The sequence below is a fragment of the Neodiprion fabricii genome, chromosome 2 (assembly GCF_021155785.1).
Source record: "Neodiprion fabricii isolate iyNeoFabr1 chromosome 2, iyNeoFabr1.1, whole genome shotgun sequence".
In the NCBI taxonomy this organism is placed as follows: Eukaryota; Metazoa; Arthropoda; class Insecta; order Hymenoptera; family Diprionidae; genus Neodiprion; species Neodiprion fabricii.
In genome coordinates, this window is record NC_060240.1 from 40,098,900 (window position 1) to 40,112,764 (window position 13,865).

General features: G+C 46.4%; 1 protein-coding gene across 1 annotated transcript; it reads left to right on the plus strand.

The window, feature by feature from the left end:
- Positions 1–3,212: 3,212 nt before the first annotated feature.
- LOC124175651 (malate dehydrogenase, mitochondrial-like) lies at positions 3,213–7,489 on the plus strand. Its single transcript, XM_046556053.1, has 6 exons — positions 3,213–3,345; positions 3,407–3,699; positions 5,700–5,963; positions 6,565–6,691; positions 6,882–7,084; positions 7,361–7,489. Exons 1-6 carry the CDS (start codon positions 3,213–3,215, stop codon positions 7,487–7,489), a joined length of 1,149 nt encoding a protein of 382 aa, XP_046412009.1.
- Positions 7,490–13,865: the final 6,376 nt, after the last annotated feature.

Here is a 13,865-nt window from a genome sequence, read left to right on the forward strand (position 1 = left end):
ATTTTCCCAGCAGCGGAATAAGCAGCTCAGAGTGTTGAGGATGTTGGTTTCTTCTGCTCGTTTGGAAAGCGGCGTTGCACGCATTATCACGAGGAAGTAATCTATCTTCGAGGCGATGCATTCTTGACTCATGGGATTGCGGGATCGTCGGGTGGGTTTGGTCTGATAATACATAGCCGAAGGAGCTAATCAATTATTCACGAAGAATGCGGTGTACTTAGCCGATTATCAAACCCCATACCCGCACTTCAAGTCAACGAGCTACGGGCTACTAGATGATCTTTTCTACCGCACCGTAAGCTGCACGGGCTCACTTTGCGTACCCACACTACGAAGTGCACCTGCATTTATGGATCGGTGTTTCCGCGGCGCATGCTGAACTGCCATGGCAAGTAGATGCATTATACTCGCAGCATCGATTGATGGGCGTCTCATGCCTGCAGTTTCGTATAGATGTAATAATTGCAGGATAGGCAATCCTCCGCGCATGCTGAAAACGCTGCTACACGAACATCTTCGATACTGCCTGCGTTGTAACAGAATTGCCGGTTAGTTGCGGCAACTTTGTTGCATTATACTGTAAATCGGACCGGTAATTGCGGTGGTTCTACCTAATTTAATATCCTCGGTAATAACGGGAATGTCTCGGTCTAGCTCTATTCCCGATTCGTCGAGGGTTGTTACGGCGGTTTCGGTGATGATGAACACCTTCTGCTTCGCACTTTGCATCGCATGCAGAACCGTACGTTTATCACATACACTAAAGGTACATCCAATTTGCCCGAAGACGATAATCCCGGAAATTGAATACCGTTGTTTCCTCTTTCCACGTTCATACTTTGCAATTGTGCAGCGTTATTCTCTCACGTTCAATCTCCAGCCTGTCGCATGATATTTGCACAAAACTGACTTGCGTCGCAATTTTCTCTATACTTCCTCCTCTTCTCCGACTCTATAACTATGAGCATCATCAAAACGGTCAACGACGTGCCACCGCAGCGTGCGATTGAGTTCGTAATGCCTTGTGAACAAGTTCGTCGAAGGTACGACTGCATCCACGAGACGCTACACCGAGAGAAAACTTGAAACGACGTACGCTAGCATAAAACGCTCGGGTTGTATACTTATTGGGTCCTCCTCTCGCGCTTTAATCGGTAATCATCCAAACTGATAGGTCTTCTGCAGCGTCACGGCTTCTGTGCGTCCGTGTCTCTAGCCTCTTATTCGCTGACCGAATGCTAGTGATATTAATGAACCACTTACTTCGAGCTTGAGTAGCGCATCAGGGATCAGAGTTTGATGCGGTCGACTTGAGGGCGTGGGAGAGTCACAGGGCACCGCGTCACGAATCAATCTCGAACCAACAATTACACGATCCTCGTACTATACTCCCAAGTTTCAATTCAACGGCTTGTCATTACGCGTGATTTTCACCGTCGGTTGAAAAGGCATATGAAACCTGAACACCCTTGGTGCAGCCTGCACGCGATTGCAGCTTCGTACAGCCGAGGCGTATTTATGCGCCGTGGCTAATCGAAGCTATCACGGGTCGCGCATGAGTTTGAATATTGAAAGAATGAAACAACAAATGACTGCCATAAATCGGCAAAGATGGAAAAATATTTATTAATATTACTATTTCCCCGAAGGTCGTTTTCGCTGGTGTGTTGCAGACGATACATCCGTACAACACACCGCGTGAGTCCCAGCAATACGTTGAACTCCGCTCGTGCGTGAATAAATACACGTGTATCACGAAGGGTTAATTGGTCTTCGGGTCTGAACGTAAGCCGGCGGCAGGAAACGCGGATGATTGCTTCAGTCACGATCCGAAGAAGGTGGGCAGGCGCCAGTGTTCTCCAAGACGAGTGTCACGCGCCGCAAGCTCGGCCTCTCGTTAAGGGTAGCTTTTATTCCAGGCTATATCCGACCCTGTACGAAGAAGGGAGACGTTATTCTTCCCCAAGTTCCAGGTACCGGTATTTTCGAATGCCGTTGATTACAGCCCGACATTCGAGTAGGATGAAAGGGCATGAATTAAGTCGGTTGTAATCAGAACATGTTGCAGTATTTATTAGGTAAACATTCGTTGAGTGAAGAATTACGCGTACAGGATTCTGACAAGACTCTGTGTAGAATGTAGACGAAACAAAAGCTACTTCTGGTGATACGGTTCACCCTAGATTCCCTGAAATCTGCACAGCGGTCGCCGGAACACAGAGTATAATAGGCGTTGGGAAGTTTCAAGCTCCTCCCACCTAACCTCTATGTTTTATCAGCTTGTAAAATATTTAGAGAAGAAACGTAGCGCTGCGAGAGATGCACTTTTATGTGTCGGCGTCACGTGTCAGCGGTTAATGCTTCGCGCGAAAAGCACTTCTTCCGACTTAGCCACCTTATCTTCCCCTCTTCCCTCTTTTCTCGTCGCGGTTTTCATAAGCTTGACATCATCGTTGTTGCGAAAAATTACTCAAGGATGTCTGCGAGATGCCAATCATGCCGATCAGACAACCGAACTTGTAACCCAGTAACTCGTGATTTGATCGTCGTTGTATGTTTACACTTAATCGTTGTGGTATTGCCGGCTGGGATGTACGATAAGCGGTTCTGATTGTTGTTGGAATCGGTAAGTCGATTCCGGCGCGCAGGCAGTCGCCGGTGTATATGCACGCTGCTAATGAATATCGGCGTTGTTACTTGGGAAGGAATGCGTTCCCGGGAGCCGGGCTGGGAGAACCGGGTCATACGACACCCGGCGCCGAGTCCACGGCCTCTAGGAACCGAGCTGTTGAACGTGACTTAAGACGTCGCCCTGGGTTCCGTTCCCCGGAAACCTTCCACCTTCCATCTAACACTGCATCGCGGATCGGAGTTATGCATTGCATCGCGAGTTCGTCGCCGCTCCACGGAAATCTATACCGGATAAGTAACCTACTAGGAATTCTGTCTCCTCGGTTATAACTCCATACATTCAGTAGCAGCAAGCCGACTGGAGGCCTGATTTATCTTTCATCGTAGAGACCCGTGATTCTTAATGGATTTCAGCCACCGAGGCATGAAAATTTAGCCCCTCTCGTTCCTTGTAGTTCCTTTTGTTTTTTTTTTTATTTCTAATATTATTATTGTGACAGAAGTGTCACATCGTCAAATTTTACAACACGGGTTTCTAGTCAGTAATTTATAAACGATCAAAATAGACGATATGTTGGAAAATGATTGGGGCTTTTCGCAAAGCCAGGTGGAACTCTGCGGTGATAAAAATTCCACGTCGATATTTCCGAACGACTGTTCCGACGAATTCGAAGGTTATGAAAGTCGCGATTCTGGGCGCTGCTGGGAGAACAGGTACAATTGAGCCACGGAAAAAGCTCATGGCTTTCTGGCTATAAGAAACTTTTCGTCTCAGGGAGATGTCTTGCTCTGCTTTTAAAGCGGTCAAGTATCGTCGACGAGCTTGCGATCTACGACATACTGCCGATGCATAGTCTTGCCCTTGAACTGAACCACGTCGACGCTCGATGCAAGGTGAACGGTTACTCAGGTCCCTCGAGCATTCACGAGGCATTGAGGAACGCCAAAGTTGTTATAATAACCGCGGGACAACCGGAAAAATTAAAACGCAACGGTGAGCAAATTCTCAAACCGAATGCGAAAATATTGTCCCAACTGATTCCCCATCTGACCGAGCACTGCCCCAGGGTGAGTTAATTTGAATAACCTTATAAATTGCCGATGAGCTTTTCTTTCATGCTATTTCTCAACTTACGAAATTCCTGTAGTTTAATTTATTGCTCCGATGCGTTCTTCCGTATTTGTCGATTTGATGCATGGGCCGACATACCTTCAACTATAAATTCATGGTAACTAAACTCTGCTCACGGTGAAGACCGGCAGCTGTAGGGTTTCTATTAGAGAAAAGAGATTAGTTCACGACAGATAAGATACTCACGATTACGTCCTGTTGAATTTTTGTTACAGCCTATTCACTCTTCGATCATTCTTCTTCAGCTTTGTATTCTGCATCAGATTATTTTATTTCTCTTTATTCAAGTGTTCGTAATTCCCACTGCATACATGTATTCGCAGATAAGGAGGAAAGATACAAAGCTGGTGTCATATAACTCGAATTTGATACGTCGAGCAGCGTTGATTTACTTACCGTTGAATTGCATGTGCGATTAATGTATAGTAGTGATTATTCTGAAGAGTTAGCAATTAGCGCTGCGATATGTCCGTATCGCACATAGTACGGTGAATTAAATGACGATTGACAGCCCTAAAGTGTCTAGTATACCTTAATTAGTTATATTTTAACGAAGATTGACGTATCAATAGAGCGTAATACTAAACTCTGGAATTTTTGACCCGGCTTGATTACGACGATTGATATAATTCAATACGTTTACCCTGTGCAAGCACCCGAGGTCACGTGAAATTAGTTCTCATGATGATTATATTCATCTCTCAGTATTTGCTGTAAGCTAAAATGCACGCTGGTTGAGCCCACGTGTGTTCAACGATTCAACTTTAAATTTTTTATTAATAAATTATACCTCGACGGAAAAAAATGTCTTTTTCATAAATAATCACCTTTCCGCCTGTTATGCCGAAATATTTTCTCGTCAGAGGGAATCTGCCGGGTGTCTTCGACTCGGTTCAATTAGCTGCGTCAAAGCGAGATTAACCGAGTCCGTATTAGTTAAAGCGTCTGCTCCAATCTCCGGGTCAAATTGTTTCTCCGAATAATTTTCGTTCCCGTTTATTCATCGTGGTACAATTGCTAGAAAAAAACCGTCCGATTCATTCGTGAAAGAATGGTTTTAAGCTACTCCGTGTCGATATTTGAAGCGTGCGAAAAGCTCTCGAAGGCCTCGCCGCGCGTTGCATTTTGCGGATAAGAGGAATGCGTCCGTCAGCGGCGTTCACGATTAGATCAGAACTCCTGGCCCCGTCTAATCGGCGCCGATTCGTTACGTTCTGCGTTCGCGGATGTTTCGGGTGACAGCCGACGGCCCTTGCGTTGGCTGCGCTCGCAATTAACGTCAGCTCGCGACCTAATTGGTCCAGACCCAAATGCATTCGTTATCCGAGCGTGCAGCATCGGCGACGAGGTGCGAGAGGATCTGTTTTTCGGATTCCCGAACGATCCCAGTTCAACGCTGACAATTAACGTCAGGCAGCTCGTCAACCCGACGACGAAGCGTACGATAATATGCCACGGCCAATCCTCGTTCCACCGATCAACGAATTCGGCGGAGCTCGGCGCTTAGGTTGAGTCGAGAGAAGGAATTTCGGGCGAGGCTTGTTCTTTTCGAAGTGAAAAATAACCCGCCGCTCGCTTCTCTAAATATATATAATATAGGTATGCATTTGAAATATGGACCGCGTACGGCGCTATTTCCTGAATTCCTCCCACGATCTTCGGTGTATTTTGACGTTATAAATGAGGGGATTAAATTCACCGATATGCATGCGACGTACGCGTCGACGTTCTAACGCTCCGTTGTGTATGTTTCGACTAATCTCGACAGCCCATCCGCGTCTAAATAGTCACTTTTTAACGAAGTTCTGATTTGACAAGTGGGAAAAACACGAAACCACCAACGTTGTTGTTATGTGTTTTGAAAAATTCATTGGATACCTGCAATTCTTCTGATCTACTTCCTTCACGGTATTCTAAGTAGGCATCATTTTTTCAGGCCATGCTGGGCGTCGTTACGAGTCCGGTGAACGTTCTGATACCGATGATCGCCGAATTGTACAAAAAATCAGGCCTCTACGAGCTGAACAACATATTCGGGGTGACTACGCTGGATTGCGTACGATCGAACACGTTCGCCGCGGAGATTCTGGGACTGCCTCCGGAAGCAGTGGTGGTTCCGGTTATCGGCGGAAGCTGTGCGCGGACTTGCGTCCCGCTTTTCTCTCACATCAAGCCTAGCTGCAAATTAACGAACGTCAGTGTCACACGCGTAAAGCGATTCAATTGTCGCCATCGGCGTTAGTTATTACAGCGATAATTATTGTTCGCACTATAAGCGCGATGACAGCTGGTACTTGTGTATGTGTCATTGCGTGCGTGCAACTATTCACCGGGATATTCTCACATTTGTGTATAACGCGAGCGAGAGTGACAAGAACAATTTGCACGTGTCATTCCCTCTCCTAGTCGAGAAACTACTCCGCCATTCCACCTTTGCCCGAGTAATTCGCACGTTGCGTTGCACAGAAGGTAGGTGTGCATGGCGTGGAAGAAGGAATGAGTCTTACATTCCAGGGCGATGATGCGGCCGCTCGACTTCTCGACCCGAGATCATTGGCCATAGGCTTCGTCTTTCGACTCTGTATATTAATTCATTATCTCTTGTGTATAATTGGAGAGCCGTAGGAATGCTCCCGTGGTAGAAAGTATGCCGCGCGCGTGTGTCGCGCTCCACATATTATCCAAATAGGCATTCCTTTGTCAACGGACGCGATGGCTATTATCTGGCTTATGCACGGACGGTGATCGATACGAGAAACCGATCTGATGCACTGTCTTGTTTTACTCTCGAACAGGAGGAGATCAGCGGGCTCAGTTTGTCGGTAAAATCAGCAAATGAGAAACTCATGAATGCCTACGATGGTAGCGGCACCCCTTCATTGAGCATGGCATTCGCTGCTGCAAGATTCTGCGTTTCTTTGTGCAAAGGTAAGAGGAGAGTGTGAAAAAGGGACAGTTTTGTTTAGTATAATGCTGGTATTAAAATGTCCCGATCAAAGAGCAGACGACGTAAGATTGATTCTTTCCAAAGACCGCACCTGTCGCGGAATTCTTTGAAAGAATCCGCTTCGCCGAATACCACCGAAAAATAGAATACTAAGGTGCGAAAAATCGACAGGACTTCGCGGCTTGCCGGGTGTCGTTGAATGCGCCTACGTCCGGTCCTGCGTCGTGCCGGAAGTGACGTATTTCGCATCGCCTCTGCAACTCGGGCCCGACGGTGTCCAAAAGAATTTGGGTGTGCCGCCGCTCACGGATTACGAATGCAAGATGTTGGATTCCGCGATTCCTTTGTTGAAGACGGGCATCAAGATTGGGGAGGTACGGAGACGAGTTTCTTACATATTTTCAGTCTCGCTCCGATCCTTTCGGGGCTCATTTTTTCTGACGAAGCGCAGCTGCTTATCCGAGTTTCAGGAACCTCTTGAGTGCACGTCTCTCAATCTAACCTGGAGAATGTTGCGAAACACACGCTTCTTCCGATCGACGGCGTCGCACCCGACGCAGGCATTCCTCGGCGGTTGCAGAAGGACCATTTATCAAAAAGTGTAGACCCTTTATAAATCTTGGACAATGATATCTCACTGGAATTTACAGAATCTGGCACTCGGCTCCAAGACTCCCTCCACCGAAGTCTGCCCGACGGATCCAACGCCTTGCCCAAGTCCCGTTCTAACGGCTCGCATACGACATCCAAATCCGAATTCTCCGATCCCTGCTGCGTAGGATGATAATCACTTCAAGATTCCGGCAGGCATCCTCCATCAGCCCAAACCGTCCCTCGCGGATTTTATCCACGGTTCGTTGTACCGCATACGTATGTTTGTATGGCAGAAATCAAGTAAGATAATAATATTAAACTTATTCAAGCCTAGAGTGAATTTCGAGTGGAATAGATTCAAGAAAATTCATCGACTCAATGACTTCGATCCGAGTCACGGATTTCAGACTTCGGAATTTGCCTGAAATTCGAAAGCAGAAGTGAATGTATCATTTTCCAATAAACCGTGAAGGTTTCACTCAGAATGTAAATTTTATCCTCGTGCTTGTGTTGTGAATTTACGATATTTAAATTGTCCGTCTGACAAACTTGTTGTTTACAATTTTTGGTAAAAGTGAAATTAAATTTTGTCAATAAAACTCGTATAATTCTATTCCCGATTAAATTATTAAATTCAAAGCGGTGAAATCGACATTGGGAATGAATGGATGGGCAGAACAGCAAAGTGCCGTTTAAGTTTCACGAAAATCGATTCTTGGATATTTGTCAGGTCATTGATTTATTGTAAAACTTCAAAGTTATGGAAGTCTTCATGAGTGCACAATCAGTCCCATAGTAAACTGAAACCGGCAATCAAGTTACACGAATACGGCGAAGAGGAAGAAGGTATCAGTTGATTCATGAGATCCTGACGGTGTATGCAGATCGAACAGTATATCTTTTATCTTCCGTTCTTACCTCTCCTCTTCCCTTCTTTTTTCACCGGCTTATCGCTGGCGCCGGGGAAAAGATAAAAGAAAAGCAATCGTAGGAAGGTGTAAGACTAATTGAAACTAGCAGTCTCTGGGAGGGGTGGTTAGGGCAACGAGTAACCGTCGAGAATACCGCCTGGCAGTACGTCTCCTCTCACGATGCGTGTAAAAATAGCCAGTCAGTCGCAGGAGTAGCTGCATAATGCCGAAGTAAGAGACTGGGAGCAACGATAAGCAGCAGCACCGTCACCACCACCACCACCATCACCATCGCCGGTTGATCGTTCTGCAGGCATTTGTTTCGGAGACATGCTGCATCGTTAACGTTTATGCCCCAAACAATTACCTCCAAGTGCTTCGGCCCCCTTGGAATATTCTTATTTGTATCCATCAGCGCTCCTTACCAACGGATTTATTAGCATACTCCACCCATACCAACACATATCTTTACTACCTCCTCTCACGTGCCAGACCTTCGATGCTCCGGACCATCCGCGCATTCCTTACACGAGATCTTCGCGGCTGAACCGAGTTTTCTCCGAGTTTTTCCATTTTCACATTCCTCTGCAAACGTGCTGCTGTCGCGGTACATGGAATTTCGGTAGCTATTCAAATTAGGAAATAATTCGACGGTATAATTCTGACTTGATGGTACACAATTATCTGGTCGTTCTTGAACCTGATCATTCGCTTTATCATCCCATCACAACCCTGGTGATCAGTTTCGAAATCCTTTTGATTAATCGGTACAACGCACCCTAAAGAAATATGCTCGATGTCGATGAAATTAGTTTCATTTCGTCAAGGGCGATGACGTTCATCGGTAATGCGATGCTCGCAGTGCGGTCCGAGTGTCGTAAATCAAATCGAGTATAACTACGAATCATAGAAGGGGGGGTGCAATAAAATTTTGAAAAACTCGAACTAGAGCAGGGGGTAATAAACGGGTAAATTGATGCGGCGGCCGACTAGTTATGTGATTATTACGATTAACCCCCCACCGGGTTTCGTGACTGCGATATCTTTTACTGCGCGATGGGAACCCCGCGCGTTTTCTCTACGCGGTGCTTTGGTTACGACGCACAAGCCGTGCGGATGACTGATTGCTCGTAAAGTTTATTATACCTACCTACCTAACGACCATACCCTTGGCTTTCGGAATACCGGGGCAACAAGTTGCCGATAATTTCGGATGAGATATGAATCGCGACTCCAGGTTCGAACCTCGAAACTAGCGTGATTTAAGGGCGGTTTGAAGAGCCATTGGTGTCGTTCTTTTTCCGGCGCAAGCGGACGGATCTTCAGCGACAAAGTGGAATGTTCGAAGAAGACAAATTTTCCGAAAATTTTTCCTGTCGTCACGCCAAATCTCAGTACAAGTACAACAATGACTCATGGTACTCAAATCCAGCTCCGAGAGTAGTGTAATAAGGAGATTTCTGCGTACAGATCCCGACACTGACATCTTACCGACATTTTTAGCCGCTTCACAGCTCAGACACAAACTCTTTTTTTCGACTTTACCGATCATCGGAGGAAAGGGTTTGTGTCTGGGCTGCGAAGCGGCTAAAGATGTCGGTAAGATGTCGGTATCGGGATCTGTACGCAGAACTCTCCTTATTATACTACTTTCGAATATATCCCGGTGGATAACCACGCGGTGGGTCCGCGGGGTGTTTTTCCAACGATCATGAGTCGCGGCGGCGGTATTCACGAAATGCATCTCTAGGCAAAGAGGGATGGACGAGAAGGCTATAAGCGTTCAGATATGTAGAAATGTAAGAATCGTAGTCGTAGGTACGCGGGCGGTTTATTTTCGGAGTAATATCATCGGCCACTCGCTGCACCGCACAATGTGATACACCACAAATGGCGCCGGCCGGTGTTTGTTTAAACTCCACATCCACCAGCCGTTCGTCTATTTTCTGCCGGGGTGCCTCCAGAGTTAGCGGATCCCCGACGAGCGACCTCGTTCCTTTCCCATTCTACCCCGTTTTTTCGCTTCTTGTCAGCTCTCCGCCAACCGCAGGACGATAAATTCACCCGCTTCTCTGAGTGGAAACAAATGAGACGGGGTCACCTCCACCCACACCCAGGCGTAAATCTCCCCGCGTCGCGGATGGCTCGCGGACCAATTGAGACGCGGGTTACACGAATAGAGCGGGCGGTAGTCGTCCTTAAATTTCGAAAGCTCGTTCGCTGTCTGCGGCGCCTCCGTCGCTGTTCTACGGTTAAGCTGTCGGCACGGACGGTAGATCCAGTAATTCGCCGGTAAACATTTCCTGTTCGTAATTCCCGGCATCCGACCGATGAGCATAGATTCTTGCTTTCTCCCGCACGAAAATATCCGGCCGACTATTCCTGGCGAAGTGGGTTAATTTTGAACGCATACTCCGTCCGACTTTATGCAGCTTATTGGTATGCCTTGTAATACATCTCCGCAAGCGAACGCGAATTCTATAACGAACGGGTCCCATCCCTTGATTATGTTTCACCCGATGATTACTGGAAGAGGGGAAGCAGCATTCAAAAATGCAAACAGTACCATTCAAGATATTCAAATCCAACCTAGACACCATATGTATCTTCTAGTTTTCACTAATTTAATTTACAGAGAAGATTACAATTGAATAAATTTATTCTGACTTATAACACTTTTGTCTAAAAATATTGCGACGTTTATTCGTGGCCCGTCTCTTACATCTCCATTTCTCTTTAATTCCTCGGGTGTGTTTCCGGGGTGTAAAAAGGGATCACGGATCTAAAAGCGGCTCCCAGATTCTAAAAACGGTTCCAATGCGGAGGAAGGAAAAAGCGGCGAGACAGCGGCGGTTGATATTATATTAGGCGAACCATTCCTACCCCCACACCTCGCCTACTTGCCTAGATGCAAGCCTCCAGAATTTATCCCGCTATTTTATCCGAGCGACAGAATCTTCTATAAATGTCCTACCGTTACGAAAACTTCCATAGCTTCCGAGATTTTACACCGTCAGCTTCCCATTCCCATTCTCGCACGAAAGCGTCCGTCTCGTTTTCCCAGCGGTGGGCCTCCGTGTAACGCGCTCATAAATCCTGCGAGCTGCGACTTCTTCTTCCTCCTCTTTGACTTCTTGCCACACTTGCACTTACTTCTGGAAACCTGAGAGCGACCTTTTAGTCAAAAACCGTCAGGGTTGAAGTCATCGCTGTCCTCTCATTCGATATCCGTTTGTCGACCGTGCGGTTTTGGATTGAAACGGTCAGCCGGCTGACATCGTCGTGAAATTTCCAAATAAGGCAAAATTCTTCTATCAACTTTTTTTTTTCCCAGTATCGAACGCTGCAGCGCGTTCGTGTGATTTTATGAGTCATTCTAAGTCACGAACCGTTGGTGTGAAACGTGTTCCTAGGAGACGATGTCGCAATACCGTATCGGAAATCGTGCCACTGTACAATAGATATAATTATGATATAGAGGACGACGCCTTTTAGCTTCCGTCTCTGCTGTCCGTCTATATATGTATATACCGACGCTTTTATTCCACGCTCCCGTGTGTCTCGTGTTCCACGAGTCAGGGATTAACGGCGCGAGCACGTGCTACGAAAACTTGTTCTTCGTGCCTATGCGCGTACATCTATACAGAATTTTTACCGTCGAAGAACGCACCTTTTGTAAGTTACGCGTTTGCACGGTATACAAGGTGCGGCAAGAAGAGCGTCTTATAAATTTTTATTTCGTGGAAACGTTTATTCGTGCCCAAGACGCCCTTACTCCAGTATTACATTTCTGCATAAGAAATAGCTGCTCAGTTCACTATTCCGGATGTTTCGTAGAACAATTTACTATTTTCTTGAGATTTTACAAGCCTCTTTGCCTCCTAGCTGGACCTTTGCAGTTTTTATTTTCATTGCTTACATCGAACTCTTCGTATCTCGTCGATTTGTTGAATTCACCCGCAACGATACACGATTTTGCACATGACACGCATCGTTTCTTTTATGTCCGTTTTGGGTGAGCTGATTGTCGAAATCTGACCGCTCCTCATCGATTTCCATCACCCGCGTTAACCAAGTACCACTCAAACTGTCTTATGTTCGCACAAGCGAAAGCGATCAGTCATCGTAGGAATATGGCAAGCGCACGCACGGAGTTCGACTAAATCGAGTCGGTCTGGCTAATAGCAATCCCGTCGTGCAGGACGTATAACACATGAGCGTGGATAAGAGGCTCAGGCGGAAAGTACATATATGTGTAGGTACAGTGTTTGGTACGAATCGGTTGAAATAACTGTGATCAGCACGCGATAAAGCATAAACTGGTTAATGGCGATTGTCTGGGTTCTTGCCCTGTGGTTTACGAGCGAATATACACGTGCATTACAGGCGTACAGCTATACGGCACGAAGAGTCTATACGCACACATGTACGTATGCATACGTACGTACATCGAACCGATACCCCGAGCACAGCTGAGCCAAAGGTTCAATCGGGCGGAAAGTGGAAACGCTGGGTGAAAGAAACGGACATAAAATCACCGGTACTGTTTTACGTCTTACTTAGGATAGATCAACATCGTACGTTACGTACACAGATAGATACATAAACACATATATGCACATATGCGTACGTGTGCTCAGGGAGAACGGTTCGGGTCACCAATTTTTATTGTAGCTACTTGTTTCCTTTGCCATTTTTCTTTTGATTTTTCAATACACTGCCGAGGTTGGATAGGTACCCGAGTTCGTATGTCAGATGCTGGAATACGCGACTTCGTATTCGGTCAAAAGTGCAGGGATTTTGTTCCATGTGGATTTCCTCCCGAGGATTATTATAATTTGCAGCATAACCCGGGATGCGTGCCCAGACTGCAGCACCTACTCCGCCACGCCAATCCTCTTCAACACCTCGTGCTTCGATCTACCCTCAGCTTTGTACGTTGTTATATCATGTATAAGATGCAGCCCGAAGGTTCGCGTGCTGCAGCAGTTCTCAGTCGATGAGCTGCGGCAATACTTCCTTCGCAATTACTTTTACTTACATTATTAGCCATCGCACGGTGAAACGATGACGATAAATCTGCGCACCGGGATGGCGTGCGGGTAGTTGCCTTCAGCCCCCCAAGAATATGTTTGATTTACCGTATTTATTCATTCAATGTATCCGTACGATAGTGAAAAAATAAATTCATCCTGCGTGTATGTATGTATAATGTGTACAAATAAAGAGAGAAGAAAGTGAAATGGTTGCCGGTAATTAGAAAAGCTGTATAATCGTTCTTCGTCGGCCAAGCGCAATTATCTCACTTGGAAGGTGGGCACCTGATTGTATATTTTTCAGCTTCTTCGGATGTTGGCCAATCGATGCGACCGAAATGAAACGCACGCGGCGTACGGAACTCGGGACCTTTAATTTCCTTCTCAACTATTCTCTAATTCCATCCTCGTATCTCTTTCGTTTCTCACGAATCTTTTATTTTCCTCTCTTCTTCTCCCTCTCCTTCTTACTCCTCTTCCTCCTCCTCCGAGAGACCGGAGACGCCGTCTGGTATGCCGGTGCGGTGCAGCATCCCGCAGACGCAGAACTCACGCGGCGCCACCGTAGGTGTCTACGATCTCTAGCCCTTCCTCTTCCCCCTTTTCCTCTCACA

Coding starts and splice junctions, on each gene's coding strand:
- LOC124175651 (XM_046556053.1), top strand. CDS start 3,213: ATGATTGGGGCTTTTCGCAAAGCCAGGTGGAACTCTGCGGTGATAAAA. Junction 3,700..5,699: donor TGACCGAGCACTGCCCCAGG/GTGAGTTAATTT, acceptor TCATTTTTTCAG/GCCATGCTGGGCGTCGTTAC. Junction 7,085..7,360: donor CGGGCATCAAGATTGGGGAG/GTACGGAGACGA, acceptor TGGAATTTACAG/AATCTGGCACTCGGCTCCAA.